General features: G+C 39.2%; 1 protein-coding gene across 1 annotated transcript in view; it reads left to right on the top strand.

Moving 5' to 3' along the window:
• Tnks (tankyrase) overlaps nt 1–14,336 on the top strand; it is a 144,991-nt gene that overhangs the window by 87,574 nt on the left and 43,081 nt on the right. The window contains exons 6-11 of the mRNA XM_028768191.1: nt 4,740–4,834; nt 6,423–6,489; nt 6,662–6,848; nt 10,547–10,668; nt 11,988–12,079; nt 12,437–12,515. Coding sequence (XP_028624024.1) covers nt 4,740–4,834; nt 6,423–6,489; nt 6,662–6,848; nt 10,547–10,668; nt 11,988–12,079; nt 12,437–12,515 — 642 coding nt within the window. The remainder of the gene's footprint in view (nt 1–4,739; nt 4,835–6,422; nt 6,490–6,661; nt 6,849–10,546; nt 10,669–11,987; nt 12,080–12,436; nt 12,516–14,336) is intronic.

Below are 14,336 nucleotides of genomic sequence, written 5' to 3'. Positions count from 1 at the left end.
TCCTGGCTGGAAACTCAGTTTGATCTGGATTTAGCATCTGTTTGGGGTATCTTAGAAGAGATACTGACCAACCAGGGAGTAGCCACCTCTTGTTCTGTAAATAGTTGACACAATTGGAGGAACTTGCTTCAGGAAGAAAGCAAGTGTCCGTCTTTCCAAGGATTCTGGAGAAAATCCTTCTATGGGAAAGAAGTGGAATAAAACCTGTTCTCCTTGTGTAGTTCCATTACTCCTCCTTGTCCTGTACCTCTAGGCAGCTTCTATTACTAAGAAGCCCATCAGTTCTGGGGTGCTCATTGTAATGTAATGGTATGGCCTCACTGTTGCTGTCATTCATTGCAGTGACCTGAGAGTCTGAGCGCTGACGTACTAGAACCAACAAGCTCCTTGCTACAAATACCATCTTACTTGCCACTCAATCATACCTGTCCGTTTCTGAAGATCCTTTATGAATCTGAGCTGCTAGTCAGTAAAAGAAAAGGAAAAAAAAGACGGAGAGTGGTGTCAGCGTCACCCTTTCCTGTTTCCTGTTCCTGTCTTCTTCATTTGTCCTGTGGTGGTAATCATAGTTTCAAAGCCAGATACTTAGTGCGTTAGCCTGTTAACACACACACACACTTTGTAATATTCTTTGTGGTTGTCTGTAAGCATTAAGAAACTTCAGAGATGCTGATCTTCATAATTACGCTAACTGAAAGACAGGGCTCAGCAAAGAGATGTACTTCTTTCCAGGGATGCATGCCCATATTGATTTCCTGGCTTTTAATTTGTTTGGATTCTCATCTAAATATCAGAGTCTCAAAGAGTTCTTAGAGCTTTCCATCATGGCAGATTAATCATGTCTCTGTTGATAGAAATTTAATAAAGTTCTGATTCTGTTTGTTGTGTTGCCTAGGAATTTTGATTTAATGGCTGATGTAGTCTTTTATTTGTATCAGACAAAAACACTGATCTGTTTTAACCAAATAATAGATCCAAATGAGATTTGCTTTAATAAAATAGAGCAAGAATTGAAATACTTAAATACTCATTTATAGGCCGTGAGTAAATAATTACGGAACAGCCACACAATAGGCATACCATACAGCCAATTCAAAGAGTAAGACAGACTTCTCTGTAATAACAGAGGTAGGGAGAAAAACATCAAGTCACAGAAGAATATAACACAGACAAAACAGACTTGAGGAAAAGCAGACACACTCTCATAGACACAGAAAGTCTCCAAGGGTCTTTGAGCTGCTGTCATTGTGATTGCCTCTGGGAAGGGGGCGCTTGGCTGCAGAATAGGACAACCATTTATGTTTTGTTTTCTGCACTGCTTGAACTTTTAGACAGAATATATTAATCTATATGTTTAAAAGGGATTCTATTCTGGAGAAAATGATTAGTATAAAGAAATTGATCATTTTGAAACCAGCTAAAATTGAGGAAATACATATGTGATATTTTTGAAGGCAGACCATAAAGGCTGAATTTTATTTATAGGTCAAAAGTTTGATTTTCTGGCTTTGTATTTGTTTACATGTATGTATAGACTTTGTAAGACAGAGTTTAAAAGTAAGATAATATCTACATTCACTCATAGATTGTTAGAAGTATTCTTGCAAACTGATAGCAAATGCTAAGCCTTAAGAAAAAGCTGCTGGGCTTCTGTAAACTGTGTAGGAATAGGTGAGAAATGTTGTTAAAAAGTTTGTTTGAAGGAGGAAAGTTCAGTTCCAATTTATAAGCAACACTAATGTAGCCACAAGCTAAGGAGATAGACAAAAGTCCTTTTCTTCCATAGGGCAGTGTTTTAACAATAGCAAAAATCAGAATGCATGAAAACTTTTTCACTTGAGAAATTTACAAAATACAGTAACAGATTATATTAATCTTGATTCTTACAAACCAGTTTTATATAAGCAACCATAAAATATGAATATTGACATCAGCATTAGATTATGAGATCCATTTTGTTGGATTTGAAACAACTCGGAAGTCAGAAAGGAAAATGCTGTTCGGTTTAGAGGCATCTGTAGAATATGTGAAGGGGAACTGTCATTGTCTTGAATTTGCTGGGTCAAAAGGCATGACGGAAGCTCATGGAACAGTCTCTCAGTAATTAGATGATTATTAAAAAGTGAAACAAAGGCATGAGTTTTATATTTCTTCAAACTTGTTTTTAGTGAAGCAAAGATTTCATATTTGTATGTTGAAAAATTATGAAACTTTATTTTACAAAATCATTTTATAGTTGAAGCTATAGAGAATCTGGAGTAAGAATTCAAACAATATCTTATATTGTGGAGTGTATGGAGCTAAGAAAGACTGTGCCTGAGTCTTTGGGACAAATAACACATGAGATAACAAAATGGTCAGCCTTCATTATTTTGAACTAACTCTAATTAGTGTCCTTAATGTACTAAAGTAACAGATCTTATGTGGAACACAAGTACATTGAAGGATCCACATGAGCTCACACACACACTCTGGGGCTTTGGGTTCTCAACCTTCCTACCCTGCAGCCATTTTGATAAGGTTTTCATGCTGTGACCCCCCCCACCATAAAGTTATTTTTGTTACTACCTCATAACTAATTTTACTATTGCTGTGAAGTGTAATGTAAATATCTGTTCTACAGGATATGCAAACCCTAAGAAAGAGTCATTTGATCCCCCCCCACACCCATCTACCCCCCAGTTGAAAACCACTGCTCTCTAGACACTAAGAAATTTGACCAGTGTTAAGTCTGCCTGGTACCCTGATAACAGTGAGTTTCCTGGAGCTGGGAAAGTCCTGGACAGAGCAAAACAAACAAGTTGGTCACCAATGCTTGGGAAATTCCAGATGATTTGATATAAGCCACACTAAGTCTTCATCTTAAAGAATATAAAAGCAATATATGTGTATTGTAAACAACTCTCTGATGACTTACATTATAGCTTTGCAGTTGTGGTTTTCCCTGGGAAATACATCAAATATCACACATACCAGTGTTGAAATGTCAGTTGAAATCTTTTACACAAAATTATAGGCTGAATCACCGTCTTAGTTTCACTTGTCATTGCTGTGATAAGACAGGTACAACAGAGGTGAGAAAGGGCTTAATTTATCTCTCAGTTCCAGGGTACAGTCCATCGTTCTGAAGTCAGGCTGGCGACAGCTTGTAGCTGGTCACTTCCACAGTTTAGACAGAGTGAGTGTGTGCATGCCAGTGCTCACTCGCTCTTTGCATCCATCAGTCCAGGTGACAGCTGATGAAAATGATGCCGTCTATTTTCAAGGAGTGTCATAAAAGGATGCCATGACATGTGTGAGCCCTTTACATTGCTTCTCTTAGCCCCAGTCACCACCATGGCTCTGCTTCCAAACTGTGCTTTCCAAACTGGACACCATTGCATCGTGTCTGCCGGACTCACATTACCAGTTCTGAGAAGCTTTTCACACCCCACACCTCCATCGATTTTCACAGGCAGTGTATTTCAGGCATCCTCTCATTTCTAACCTGATCAGTCATAGAACATCCTTATTTATCTAAGATATGTATTTCAACAGTTCATAAATTCAGCATATTACCACGTTGAGACATTATAAATAATTTTACTAAAAGAATTCTTAAAAATCTGAAAACTTGGAAGTTGGTCTTTCTTATATTTGATTGCTTATATTATTATATTGTCATTAGTCTTGTGATTTGTTCATTTTTGAAAATGGAAAGTACTGAATCAATTATGAACAAATAAAGTTGGACATTATAAAAAAGGAAAATCTTTTTTGCTCATAGTCAATTAAATTACCACCTTTTCCACAAAATATTAAATGTCGGGTTTGCCAGGTAACAGCTTAGTGATTTACTGACCAGTGTATGGCAGTACTGTATCTCAGGGGAGCTTCCCCATTCAGAAGCTATGTACAGTAGGGCATCTCATGGAGCAATGTAGTTTTGCCTAACTGCTGGAAGTCATAGAGAATGGATAAAGTGTGTTGTCTTTTTGGTTTCCACTAAAGCATCTTCAAATGGTTCTTCAGAGATACATGTCAGTCTTTTCCATTAAAGTTTGAAAGTTAGATTATTATGTTTCCTGTTTTGAGTATGGATGGCTCTTACATGATTTTAAGTTAACATACTAAGAATGGATCATTCTGGAAAGGAAGAGAAAAGCAACACAAGGCTTGATTATTGAAGGCCTTGAAGACCAGTAAGGGACACAGATAGGTCTGTTAGCCTATTCTATGCTGCTGTAAACTGATGCTGAGGAATGGATAAAGAAAAATGTGCTTGGTTTATAATTCTGTGGCTGGAAGGTCCAAATGGCTTGAGGCCAGCATCTGGCAAGGGCCCCTTGCTGCATTACAGCGGAGAGAAGGCCAGGAGGAAAGATCACCCTGGGGGGAGAAGCGATATCAACACAGTGGTTTCGGAGCCCTAACTCTCTTCTTAGAGGAAAGCAGGCCCTAGTACCTGGACACTGTTACATAGGTGACAGGAGTTTTGCTTGATGTGGACAAACCAGAATCAAGCCATTGCAATGACATTGGAGATAGAGTTCTCTCTCCAGGAAACAGAATTGTCCCTTGTTTCTTGTGTAGTTATAAGCTGAGTGGAGACCAAAAGCCTTCTTTCTTTCTTTCTTTCTTTCTTTCTTTCTTTCTTTCTTTCTTTCTTTCTTTCTTTCTTTCTTTCTTTCTTTCTTTCTTTCTTTCTTTCTTTCTTTCTTAAACCTGAAGAAGTAATGAGCTTTCCTCTGTCTTTGCAGTCTACTCCATTACACCTGGCAGCAGGCTACAACAGAGTTCGGATAGTTCAGCTGCTTCTACAGCATGGTGCTGATGTCCACGCAAAAGACAAAGGGTAGGTGCCGCCATTTGTTGCCTTTTAAAGATCCCATGGGCAGATACTAGGGTATTTTCATCATTTGATAGCCTGAAGGTTTTAGCTCCATAGAAAATCATATTCCCCATTCATTAAAAATGTTCACATGGGGCTGGAGAAACAGCTCAGTCGTTAAGAGCACTGGCTTCGTTCGGTGACAGAAGACTGGGGTTTGATTCCTAGCGGTGCCCGTGGCACCTCACACCTGTCTCCAACTCTCAGTTCACAGGATTCAGTGCCCTCTTCTGGCCTCTGTGGGCACCACGTACATACACATGCAATACAGACAGACATCTAAGCATAACACCCATGCACATAAAATAGTAATAGTAAATTAGAAGATAAGGTTCTCAGGTTTGACTTCAGATCTTATGTACCTACAGTAGACTTCTCACAGTCATTGTTGTTCAATTTTATTGAAATTCTGTTTGAAATTATTTTTCCAAGTTATGATCATTTTCATCTCTTGAATTGCATTTTAGAAAGATTTAAAAATACTGAAAAATGTGATAATCTTATATTCTGGCTATTAAGAGAATCTCCTCATATTAATAAACTATAGTAATGAGTAAACAGTTTTTTAATTTAGTTATTTGTTTAAATCCACTTAAGCTAATTCAATCTAGATGATCTTTATAAACATTAATACAAGAAGGAATGGATAGGAAACAAAAAAGTGAGTCATTATGAATTAATAAATATTGGAAGCTTACCAATTTTTTTCTAGTTTCCAGTGATCTATGGACATTTGTTCTTGGCCCTAAATGCAAAGCTAACATTGCTTATTATCTGGCCTTAAGATCACAAGGATAATTGACCCTGCCCAGGTGAGGTAGATTATGTTAGACTTCTGTGATTGACAGCATAAAGAAGCAATGCCCCAGAGGGAGATTTTTCATTCAGCTCACATTCATGTCAGGAAGCACAAAAAATGAACTCTGTACTTGAGACAATTACAAGAAAGAGAATCCATCCATTTCAGATCTCCCCCTTTCCACGCTGCCTGTCGTGTCTGTCAAGTATTGTGCTTCCTGTGAATGGTGTGCCCTGATCACATAGGGCGCAGGTGCCCAGGGTCCTTGTACACCCGCTTCCTCATGCATGTCCAAAGTCAGATGGGTAGACAATGGCCAGTCATCAGGAGATGCACACAGCAGAAAAGGCGGCTTTGAACCTCACTTAGGAAGGGTACTCTGATCGGGAAGTTATCATAATTTTGGATATTTAATTCTTAAATTGAAAGTATCATGAAAGTAGATTAAAATAATATTCTTTCATTCCCTGCCAGTTAGCATGCATGTTACATATTGATAACTTGTTTATTAGCGTGTTGGTCTTTCCTTTAATTCTTCTGACTGATAGTGTTTGTATTATTTTTATGGATCCTATTTAAAGGCTACAAGATAAATGCTAAATGTGTGGATATAAGCTGTGCTTTGAGTTCTTTCCATAAATTCTTAAAATGCTTTTAAAAAATAGAACTTAATAGAATTTTTCTTTTTAAGCAATTCATAGCCAGATGGCTGTGTTTGAAATTTCAGTGTTTTCATTTTCTCTTTTTGTTCAGCGGACTTGTACCTCTTCATAATGCATGCTCATACGGACACTATGAGGTCACAGAACTGCTGCTAAAGGTAAGAGAAATCCAAAATATTGAATAGTAACATTCAACTTAAACTGTTTTTTAAAAGCTGAATTTAAAACCATTTCAAAAATTACAGCTGAAATTTTCAGTGAACTACATTTTCTGAGTTTGCTTTTCCTCATGGAAGCAATTACCAATATCAGACTTTTTCCCTAATCCAGCATGGAGCTTGTGTTAACGCTATGGATCTGTGGCAGTTCACACCACTGCATGAAGCTGCTTCCAAGAACCGTGTAGAAGTCTGTTCTCTGTTACTTAGTCATGGTGCCGATCCAACCTTGGTCAATTGCCATGGCAAAAGTGCTGTCGATATGGCTCCAACTCCTGAGCTGCGGGAAAGACTGACGTGTAAGTATTTGTATCCTGAACCCAGTGTGGCTAGCCATCAGGGAGAGCATCTCAGCTCTGCTGCATCCCTCAAGCTGTTTTCTCACTAGGCCATGTGCTCCTCTTCTTATATGTGTGCTAATTTATCATGTTCATTCCTAATCATATGCTTGTTTCATATATTCTACAAGAGCCTTTAACATGCACATATGCTATACATACATACATACGTAACACATATGTACAAATGCCACACACACCATACATACTACTTACCTACCTACCTACATACATACATACATACATACATACATACATGCACACACACATACACACACTTTTTTTTTTTAAAGTCCAATTTTGATTCCTTTGTCAAGGCTACTGGTTTTCTGTTGTTTTGTTTTCTGGTTTTGTTTTTGTGTGGTTTGGTTTCTTTTCCTATATTGTGTTTTGGTTTTGTGACAACTAAGGACAAAGTCCATCAACAACCATTTACTGAGCATTTTCCTGTGTGACAAATAATAGAAATACAATAGTATACAAATCAAAACTAAAGTCTCCGGGCTCCTAGAACTTCTGTTCTTGAGCCACTGGAAATAAAAGGTGATGCTGAGCATGAACTGTCTGTTCTCCATGTGGGCGTTGTAGATTTACCTTACCTGTGGTCTGCCTTATATGACAGTCTAAGAATGAGAAAACATCTGAGACAATCTTTATAAGTAATTCCTCAAGGAAAAGAATACTCACGATGATGCTCAGAGCATTTATATTGAATTGAAACACCCGTTAAGCTAATTTTTATGGAAAGAGCGAATTTCCTAACAATTTTTGTCAATTTGGAAATTGAAGTTTATTGTAGTCATGTAGTGGGATTAGATTAGATTTACTCCTGTCTTTGAGAACCTCCCATGTATCTTGACATGCTATGTTGGATTCTGTAGTTTATTTTCTGTGGGTTCAAGCTTCTTAGAGACGTGCACGTTTGTAGGGGGAAAGTGACCTGTGCTATGCCCAGGATCTTACGTGAGGTCTCTGCATCACGTCTCCATCTAACACTAACCTAGTGTCGTGTTTGTGTAAGTTGTGTGCGCAGCAGCTCCGGCCAGGTGAGTGTGACTCTCCTCTCATGGCCTTCCTTTAGTTTATGTAATGGCCCATTCATGTGTATCCCCAAATCATCACTGTCACCTAACTCTGCTCTCACCATTTTACAAATCAGAGTCTTAACAGAAGTCTTACCATTCTGCTTTATCAGGTTGTCTTAGTCTCTTGTAGACCTTACCGTTTACATCAATGTGTGTAGCTTTATACAGGGAGCAGTTCCTTAGCTGTTGCTAACCTTCTCAATGGGGGCTTTTTAAAAACCAGATTCTGCCAGGAGTCCTGAGGAAGGAAGGATAAAGCGCCTCTCTAGCTGCAGCTTTCAGTGTCCTGATTACTGCTTTGTAGCTGGTGTTCAATTTCAGAAGTTTTTTTGAGGAAAATTATATAGGAGGTTGGAAAATGGCTCTGTGGTTAAGAGTGCTTGCTGTGCATTCACAAGGAACTGAATTTTGATCCCAGCCCTCACGTGACCAGCCAGGCATGTTTGCCATGTGCCTGAATGCCCAGGCTGGGAGGGAAGAGACAGGACAGTCACTCCAGCTCTGAGTTCAGGGAGGATACCTACCTCAGGGGGTCAGGGCACTTCATCTGGCCCCCTGTGTGCATAGGCGTGCCCAAAACCACACATGCACACACACACACAGAAAAACAATACAGGAAACAAAAATAATGCTTACCCTGTGCCATTATTAAAACTATATTATTCTGCATATTTATCCCCTTTCTTGATTTTATTTATTCTTTTTATAAAACCATATAATGGGGTTATCTGAATTTCATTCTTATATACATTTAGAAAATCAAACTCAGATATTTTGTAAATATGAAATTATTAGGTCTTAGGGTTTAGGTATTAGGTTTGTAGTTTTAACACTTTTTAGACTGTACAATGTCTTTGAGGTTCTAAAAAACAAACCCGTAGGACTGGAGAGGTAATCTAGCAGTTAAGAATGCTTTTGGCTTATGCAGACTGCTTGGTTCCCGACATCCATGTGCTGTTGTTCACAACTGTGGGGTTGTTTGCCTTCAGCTTAGATGTCTCTCACTGCTCACTCCAGCTAAGCCCCAAGCTTGCTTGCTCCCACTTCTGAATACATCTGCCCTTTGTAGTTGTCAGGATCCTGCTCTGTACATGTGCCTGCCTATAATTCCTGGACTTTATGAGCCCCTGTGTGTAAAATTAAATCCAAACATCAAATTTTGTCATTAGTATTTACTGCTTACCTTACCATCTCAGTTACCTCTGTGCTTTGTTCCAGAAGTTTTAAAATCTCACATTGAAAACTTGAACAGTTAAAAGAGTAAACAGAAATTGGGCTACAGGATGGCTCAGCCAGTGAAAGCGCTCACCACACAAACCTGATGGAGTGAGTTTGATTCCTCAGACACATTGTGGAGGGAGAAAACCAATGTCTAAAAGTTGTCCTCTGGCCTCTACACATACCCTGTGGCACACACATATTTGTAGTCAAACATTACACATACGCACACTTAAAAAGTGGTAAATAAAAAAGTTATTAGAAATGGTTCATTTCCTAAACTAACCACAACTTAGTATACAGATAGTGAATTGAAAACAGCACAAGTATTTATTGAGAACCTACTGTGTGCCAAATTCTGTCCTAAGACCACAATGGTGCCAGGCTAATAACAAGTTCTGTGATCCTAACTGCAAATATTCAGTAAGGCGACTAGGGAATATGCATATCCAGAGTCTAAACTGCGGCCTTCAGTAGTGACTGATTGTTCATAGGCACATTGTGTGTTTGAAGAGCTGTCTTGCACGTTTCTCTGTCTATAGAGGGGAATGTGTTGGTCCTCACAAGAAAGAAGAAACAGCACAGTACCATGCAGATGCAAACGTCCAAACATTACAACAGCTAAATGGTTATGTGTACTGTCAGATTTCATTTGTGTGTTTTTAGACCAATTTTTAGTGCCTTATTGATAAAATTGTATAAAAAACAAATTATAAAATAGAAAATAAAAATCTAAGATTATTATTAGGTAGTATTGTTCTTTGGAAAAAGTCAAATTCTGGCGGTTCTCAAACATTTCAATTCAGTTAAGTGCTGTTAACATTTTGACTCTAAACGTAATTTTCTGTCCCATGACTTAGGTTTAGTTCTGACGGCAGCAGAAGCAGGCACAGAGTGGAGTAAGAAATGGGATCGGCTGGTAGTGTGTAAGAATGCAGTGTTCCAGTGTGCGGTGAACGGTTAGAAAAGCTGTTTCAGAGACTGTTTTTGTATGTGACTTGCCATCAACTCTGAGAGTATGTAACTGAGAGGATGTCAGAGGATTGATATTTCAGAATATAAATATTTATATTCCTTGTTGTCACTATTTTATATTACTGTTTTAACTAAAATAGATATGTATGCAAAATCTTTCTGCTTACTTTTTTTCCTGTATTTGTGTACATATTGTTGTTGTTTTTTTGAGATAGTCTCATACAAGCCAGTGTTAGGCTCCCTTTGTAGGTCAGCCTAGCCTCTACTCTGTAATTGTCCTGCCTTAGCCTTCCAGGTGCTGGGACTACAGGAGTACCCACCATTACTTCCAGAGTTGATTATAACTTCCAAAACTCATGTCAGCTATTGTTTCTTCTGCAGATGAATTTAAAGGCCATTCTTTACTACAAGCCGCCAGAGAAGCAGACCTGGCCAAAGTTAAAAAAACACTTGCTTTGGAAATCATTAACTTCAAGCAGCCACAGTCTCATGAAACTGCATTGGTAAGATGATATTATCCATACATCCCTTGGGTCCGTAATAGTGGTGCAAGATTAAATAATTCTTTTCATTTCAGAAGCCTTGAAGTAGTGCTGCTCTCTGAAATGCCAGCAGTTTGCATTTTCATGTTTGTTGCACTGGTTTGTAACTTGGGTTCAGTCATGGTTCCTTGTGGGGGAGGGACCAGATATTTGCTCAGCCATGATTTAGACTTGTTTTCTCTTTGTGTTCACCCAAGCTTATTGTGACCAATTATTTTTGTGCTCAGTGCTTTCATTATAATGGAAAGTGTGATCTGATAGAATCTTCTCTTTGGGCTGTGCTTATTAGATAAATATTGTATCTGTTTTCTGTAGAAAATATGGTTTCATAGATATTTGCATCATCATTTGAAATAATTGTATTCAAATAACAGATTATTCATGTGAGGAAATGTTAAAACTGAACTTTCTATTCCTGACCGTCTAAGTTACCTTTACAGCTGTTCTCCTTCCCTCCTCAGACTCTCTCAGGAAGGTCACTTATTTTTGGTCATTAAGCACATTAAGGCACAAATGTTGGTCTGGTTAGTGTCTGCCCCTGACTTTAGAACTTAAGCTGTGTGCATCTAATGTTACACACTGTTAAATACGCTTCATTTAACTTTCTTAAACCTGTGTGGCTCGGAAAAGTCAGTCAGCCCATTCTGCTGAAAACACTATTCAAAGATAAACCAAACTGAAATGGGCCAAGTTAAATTTAAAACCACCAAGCCTAGTTCAGATAACTTGAGTCTACACAGTGCTGGGCCAGGAGTCCACAGTCACAGAATCTAGTCCCCAGCACTGTAAGAAGCTTGATCCTCTGCTTTGGGGTATTTACTCAGTTGTCAGGTAGTTTTATTTTTCAACTGTTAATGCAATCATTGACATAAAATGGAGCAAAATACAAAAGTTACATAAATTGGAGGATAAAATGTAAGGTTTCTAAGAATATCGGTTCCTTTACATCACTTCACGGTCACGTGTTCTCACCAGTGCCTGAGTAAAGCTGCTGATCCTCGTGAGGTTTGTATGTCTGTCAGTAAAGTAACTGAGAAACACTGGCTGATAGACCAGTGAAGGCTTGAGTAATGTCTCTAAATGCCTAATGGAGAATATCATTTCACTTGCTTTGCACTCCCATGTGTGGAGGAGGAATAGTGACCATAGAGTAAAATGCATCATTATGTCCTGGTGCTCTCTGAGATTACAGTGTGCCAAATAACTCCAGGTACTGTTTCATTCGGGAGTTAATGTTTAAGCCGAAGCTTGTCTAAAACTGAATCTTGCTTGATTTACAGCACTGTGCTGTGGCCTCCTTGCATCCCAAACGAAAGCAAGTGGCAGAGCTGTTACTTAGGAAGGGAGCCAATGTCAATGAGAAGAACAAGGAGTAAGTATAGTACAAAAGCTGTCCAGCCCCTTCTTTCTTTTCCCTCTGACTATTCTGTACATGGAAGTAACATAACTTGGTCATACAGCCCCATCATTGCCTACCCACCCCACCCCCACCCCTGAACCCCTTCCTCCCAACAAGCCCCTTCCTGGTTTCATGTCTTCTTGTTGCCATGTTTGCTTCGTCTTGGTGGTCTGTGACTTGCTAAGTTTAGTTAGGTGGCTTGGATGAACATACACAATGGCACATGACCACATCACTAAAGAAAACAAGCCTTCTGTCTGCAGCCAGTAGCAACCAAGAGTTGTTACAGTAAAAGTCACAACATTCTCTTTCCTTGTCTCCTTTCCATAGTTTCATGACCCCTTTGCATGTTGCAGCTGAAAGAGCTCATAATGACGTCATGGAGGTTCTGCATAAGCATGGAGCAAAGGTGAGCCTTAACTTAGCACAAGCAGCCGGCTGCTTTCAGTACTTGAGTCCCCAAGAAACCCATCTTTTTCAGAAAGGGCAGTTGGTCTGTGGTTTTGTGTTTAAAGTCATCGGTTGTCCTTTGAAGTTGGTTTTTCTTTCTGATAAAATTGTCTCTCTGTCCTTTCTTCCGTGGAAGTCTCCTGAAGAGCCATAGGCAGCTGACTGCTGTCTACTGACTAGAGCTCAGCTCCTCTGCGTTCGTTGTAGTTCCTTTGCATCCCTGCAGTGAAACAACTCAGCAGTGCTGAGCATGGTCGCTTAGCCCCATGTACTTGGGCAGAAAACCATGGTGTTAGAATCATGTCACATGGGAGCACTATTTACTTTAGACGACAGGAAGCAGAAAGTAAAATAGGACAGGACCAGGAATAGGATGTATTAAAGGATCCTTGTCACCCAACCACCCGATCTCCTAACATTCTCAGAACCTCTCAGAATAGTGCCACTTTTTGGGAACCCCACCCTCAACATGAGCCTTTTTGGAGAACACTCCATATCAAAACCATGAGACCAGGTGGGCACCAGTGCTTGCTGCTCTGTGAGGGCCTGTGTTCAGTACCCAGCATCTATATCAGGCTCACAGCCACTCTGACTCAGCTACGGCACCCTCTGTGGGCACCTGGACTCACATGGCACGTACTCACACAGATAAACACACAAGTAAAAATAACATAAGCGTTGTAAAACATGAAGATGAACATTATTTGCATGGTGGAGGGTTGGTTGTGTGGATGTGTGTGGTTTTGCAGTACTGGAGATTGGACCTGGGATCTCACACGAGCTAGACAAGTGCTCTACCTACCGCTCAGCTATGGGCCCACCAACGTATGCCATTTTAAAGTTAATATCAGAATTAACATAATAGGATAGTTGGCTTTATATCTTAGAGTTATTTTTATTTTATGTGTAAGGTAATGCAGGAACCATGGAGGCAGGAACTGGAGCTGAGGTCATGGAGGAATGCTGCTTACTGGCTTGCTCTCCATCCCTTGTTCAGCCTGCTTTCTTCTTTTTTTAGATTTATCTATTTATTTTATATAAATAAGTACACTGTAACTGTCTTCAGACACACCAGAAGAGGGCGTCAGATCCCATTACTGATCTTGTGATCCACCGTGTGGTTGCTAGGAATTGAACTCAGGACCTCTAGAAGAGAAGTCAGTGCTCTTAACCACTGAGCCATCTCTCCAGCCCACAACCTGTATTGTTATACAACTCAGAACTACTTGCCCCAGGGATGGCACCATGAACAATGGCTGGACACTTCTAGATCAATTATTAATTAGGAAAATGCTCCACAGACTTGCCCACAGGCCAGCCTGATGAGGAATGTTCTTAACTGAGGTTTCTTCTTCCTAGATAACACTAGCTTTTACGTTAACAAACAAACTAACCAGCATACCCATCAGCTTCATAATTTATAAACATTAAAATACGTTCTTCTAACCTACTTACACAAAACTCCTGTTTTGTGTTTAGGTAGTATCTGCAAGAACATAAGAAAGGTGAAATTTGAGTATCAGATTTTTCGGTGAAAATTTTAGCATAGTAACCACATTAAGAGTAAAAATATTACTGTTTGCTAAACATAATTAATAATATGTTTCTTTGCTAGGCTCCACTTGAAATCTCTTTTACTGATAATAGCTGTTAAACCAAGTATTACAACCAAGCAGTAACCTCAAATCCTTACATGATAATTCTTTGTAAGACTAAAGATTTGGGAGGCTGGTGAGGTGACTTGTCTTCTGCAGAGCACTCATGTTCATTGTTAGCACCC

Source organism: Grammomys surdaster, unplaced genomic scaffold, assembly GCF_004785775.1.
Source record: "Grammomys surdaster isolate TR1022 unplaced genomic scaffold, NIH_TR_1.0 185, whole genome shotgun sequence".
NCBI lineage: Eukaryota > Metazoa > Chordata > Mammalia > Rodentia > Muridae > Grammomys > Grammomys surdaster.
The sequence above is the reverse complement of the archived record's forward strand: the minus strand, read 5'-3'. Positions and strand labels throughout refer to the sequence as shown.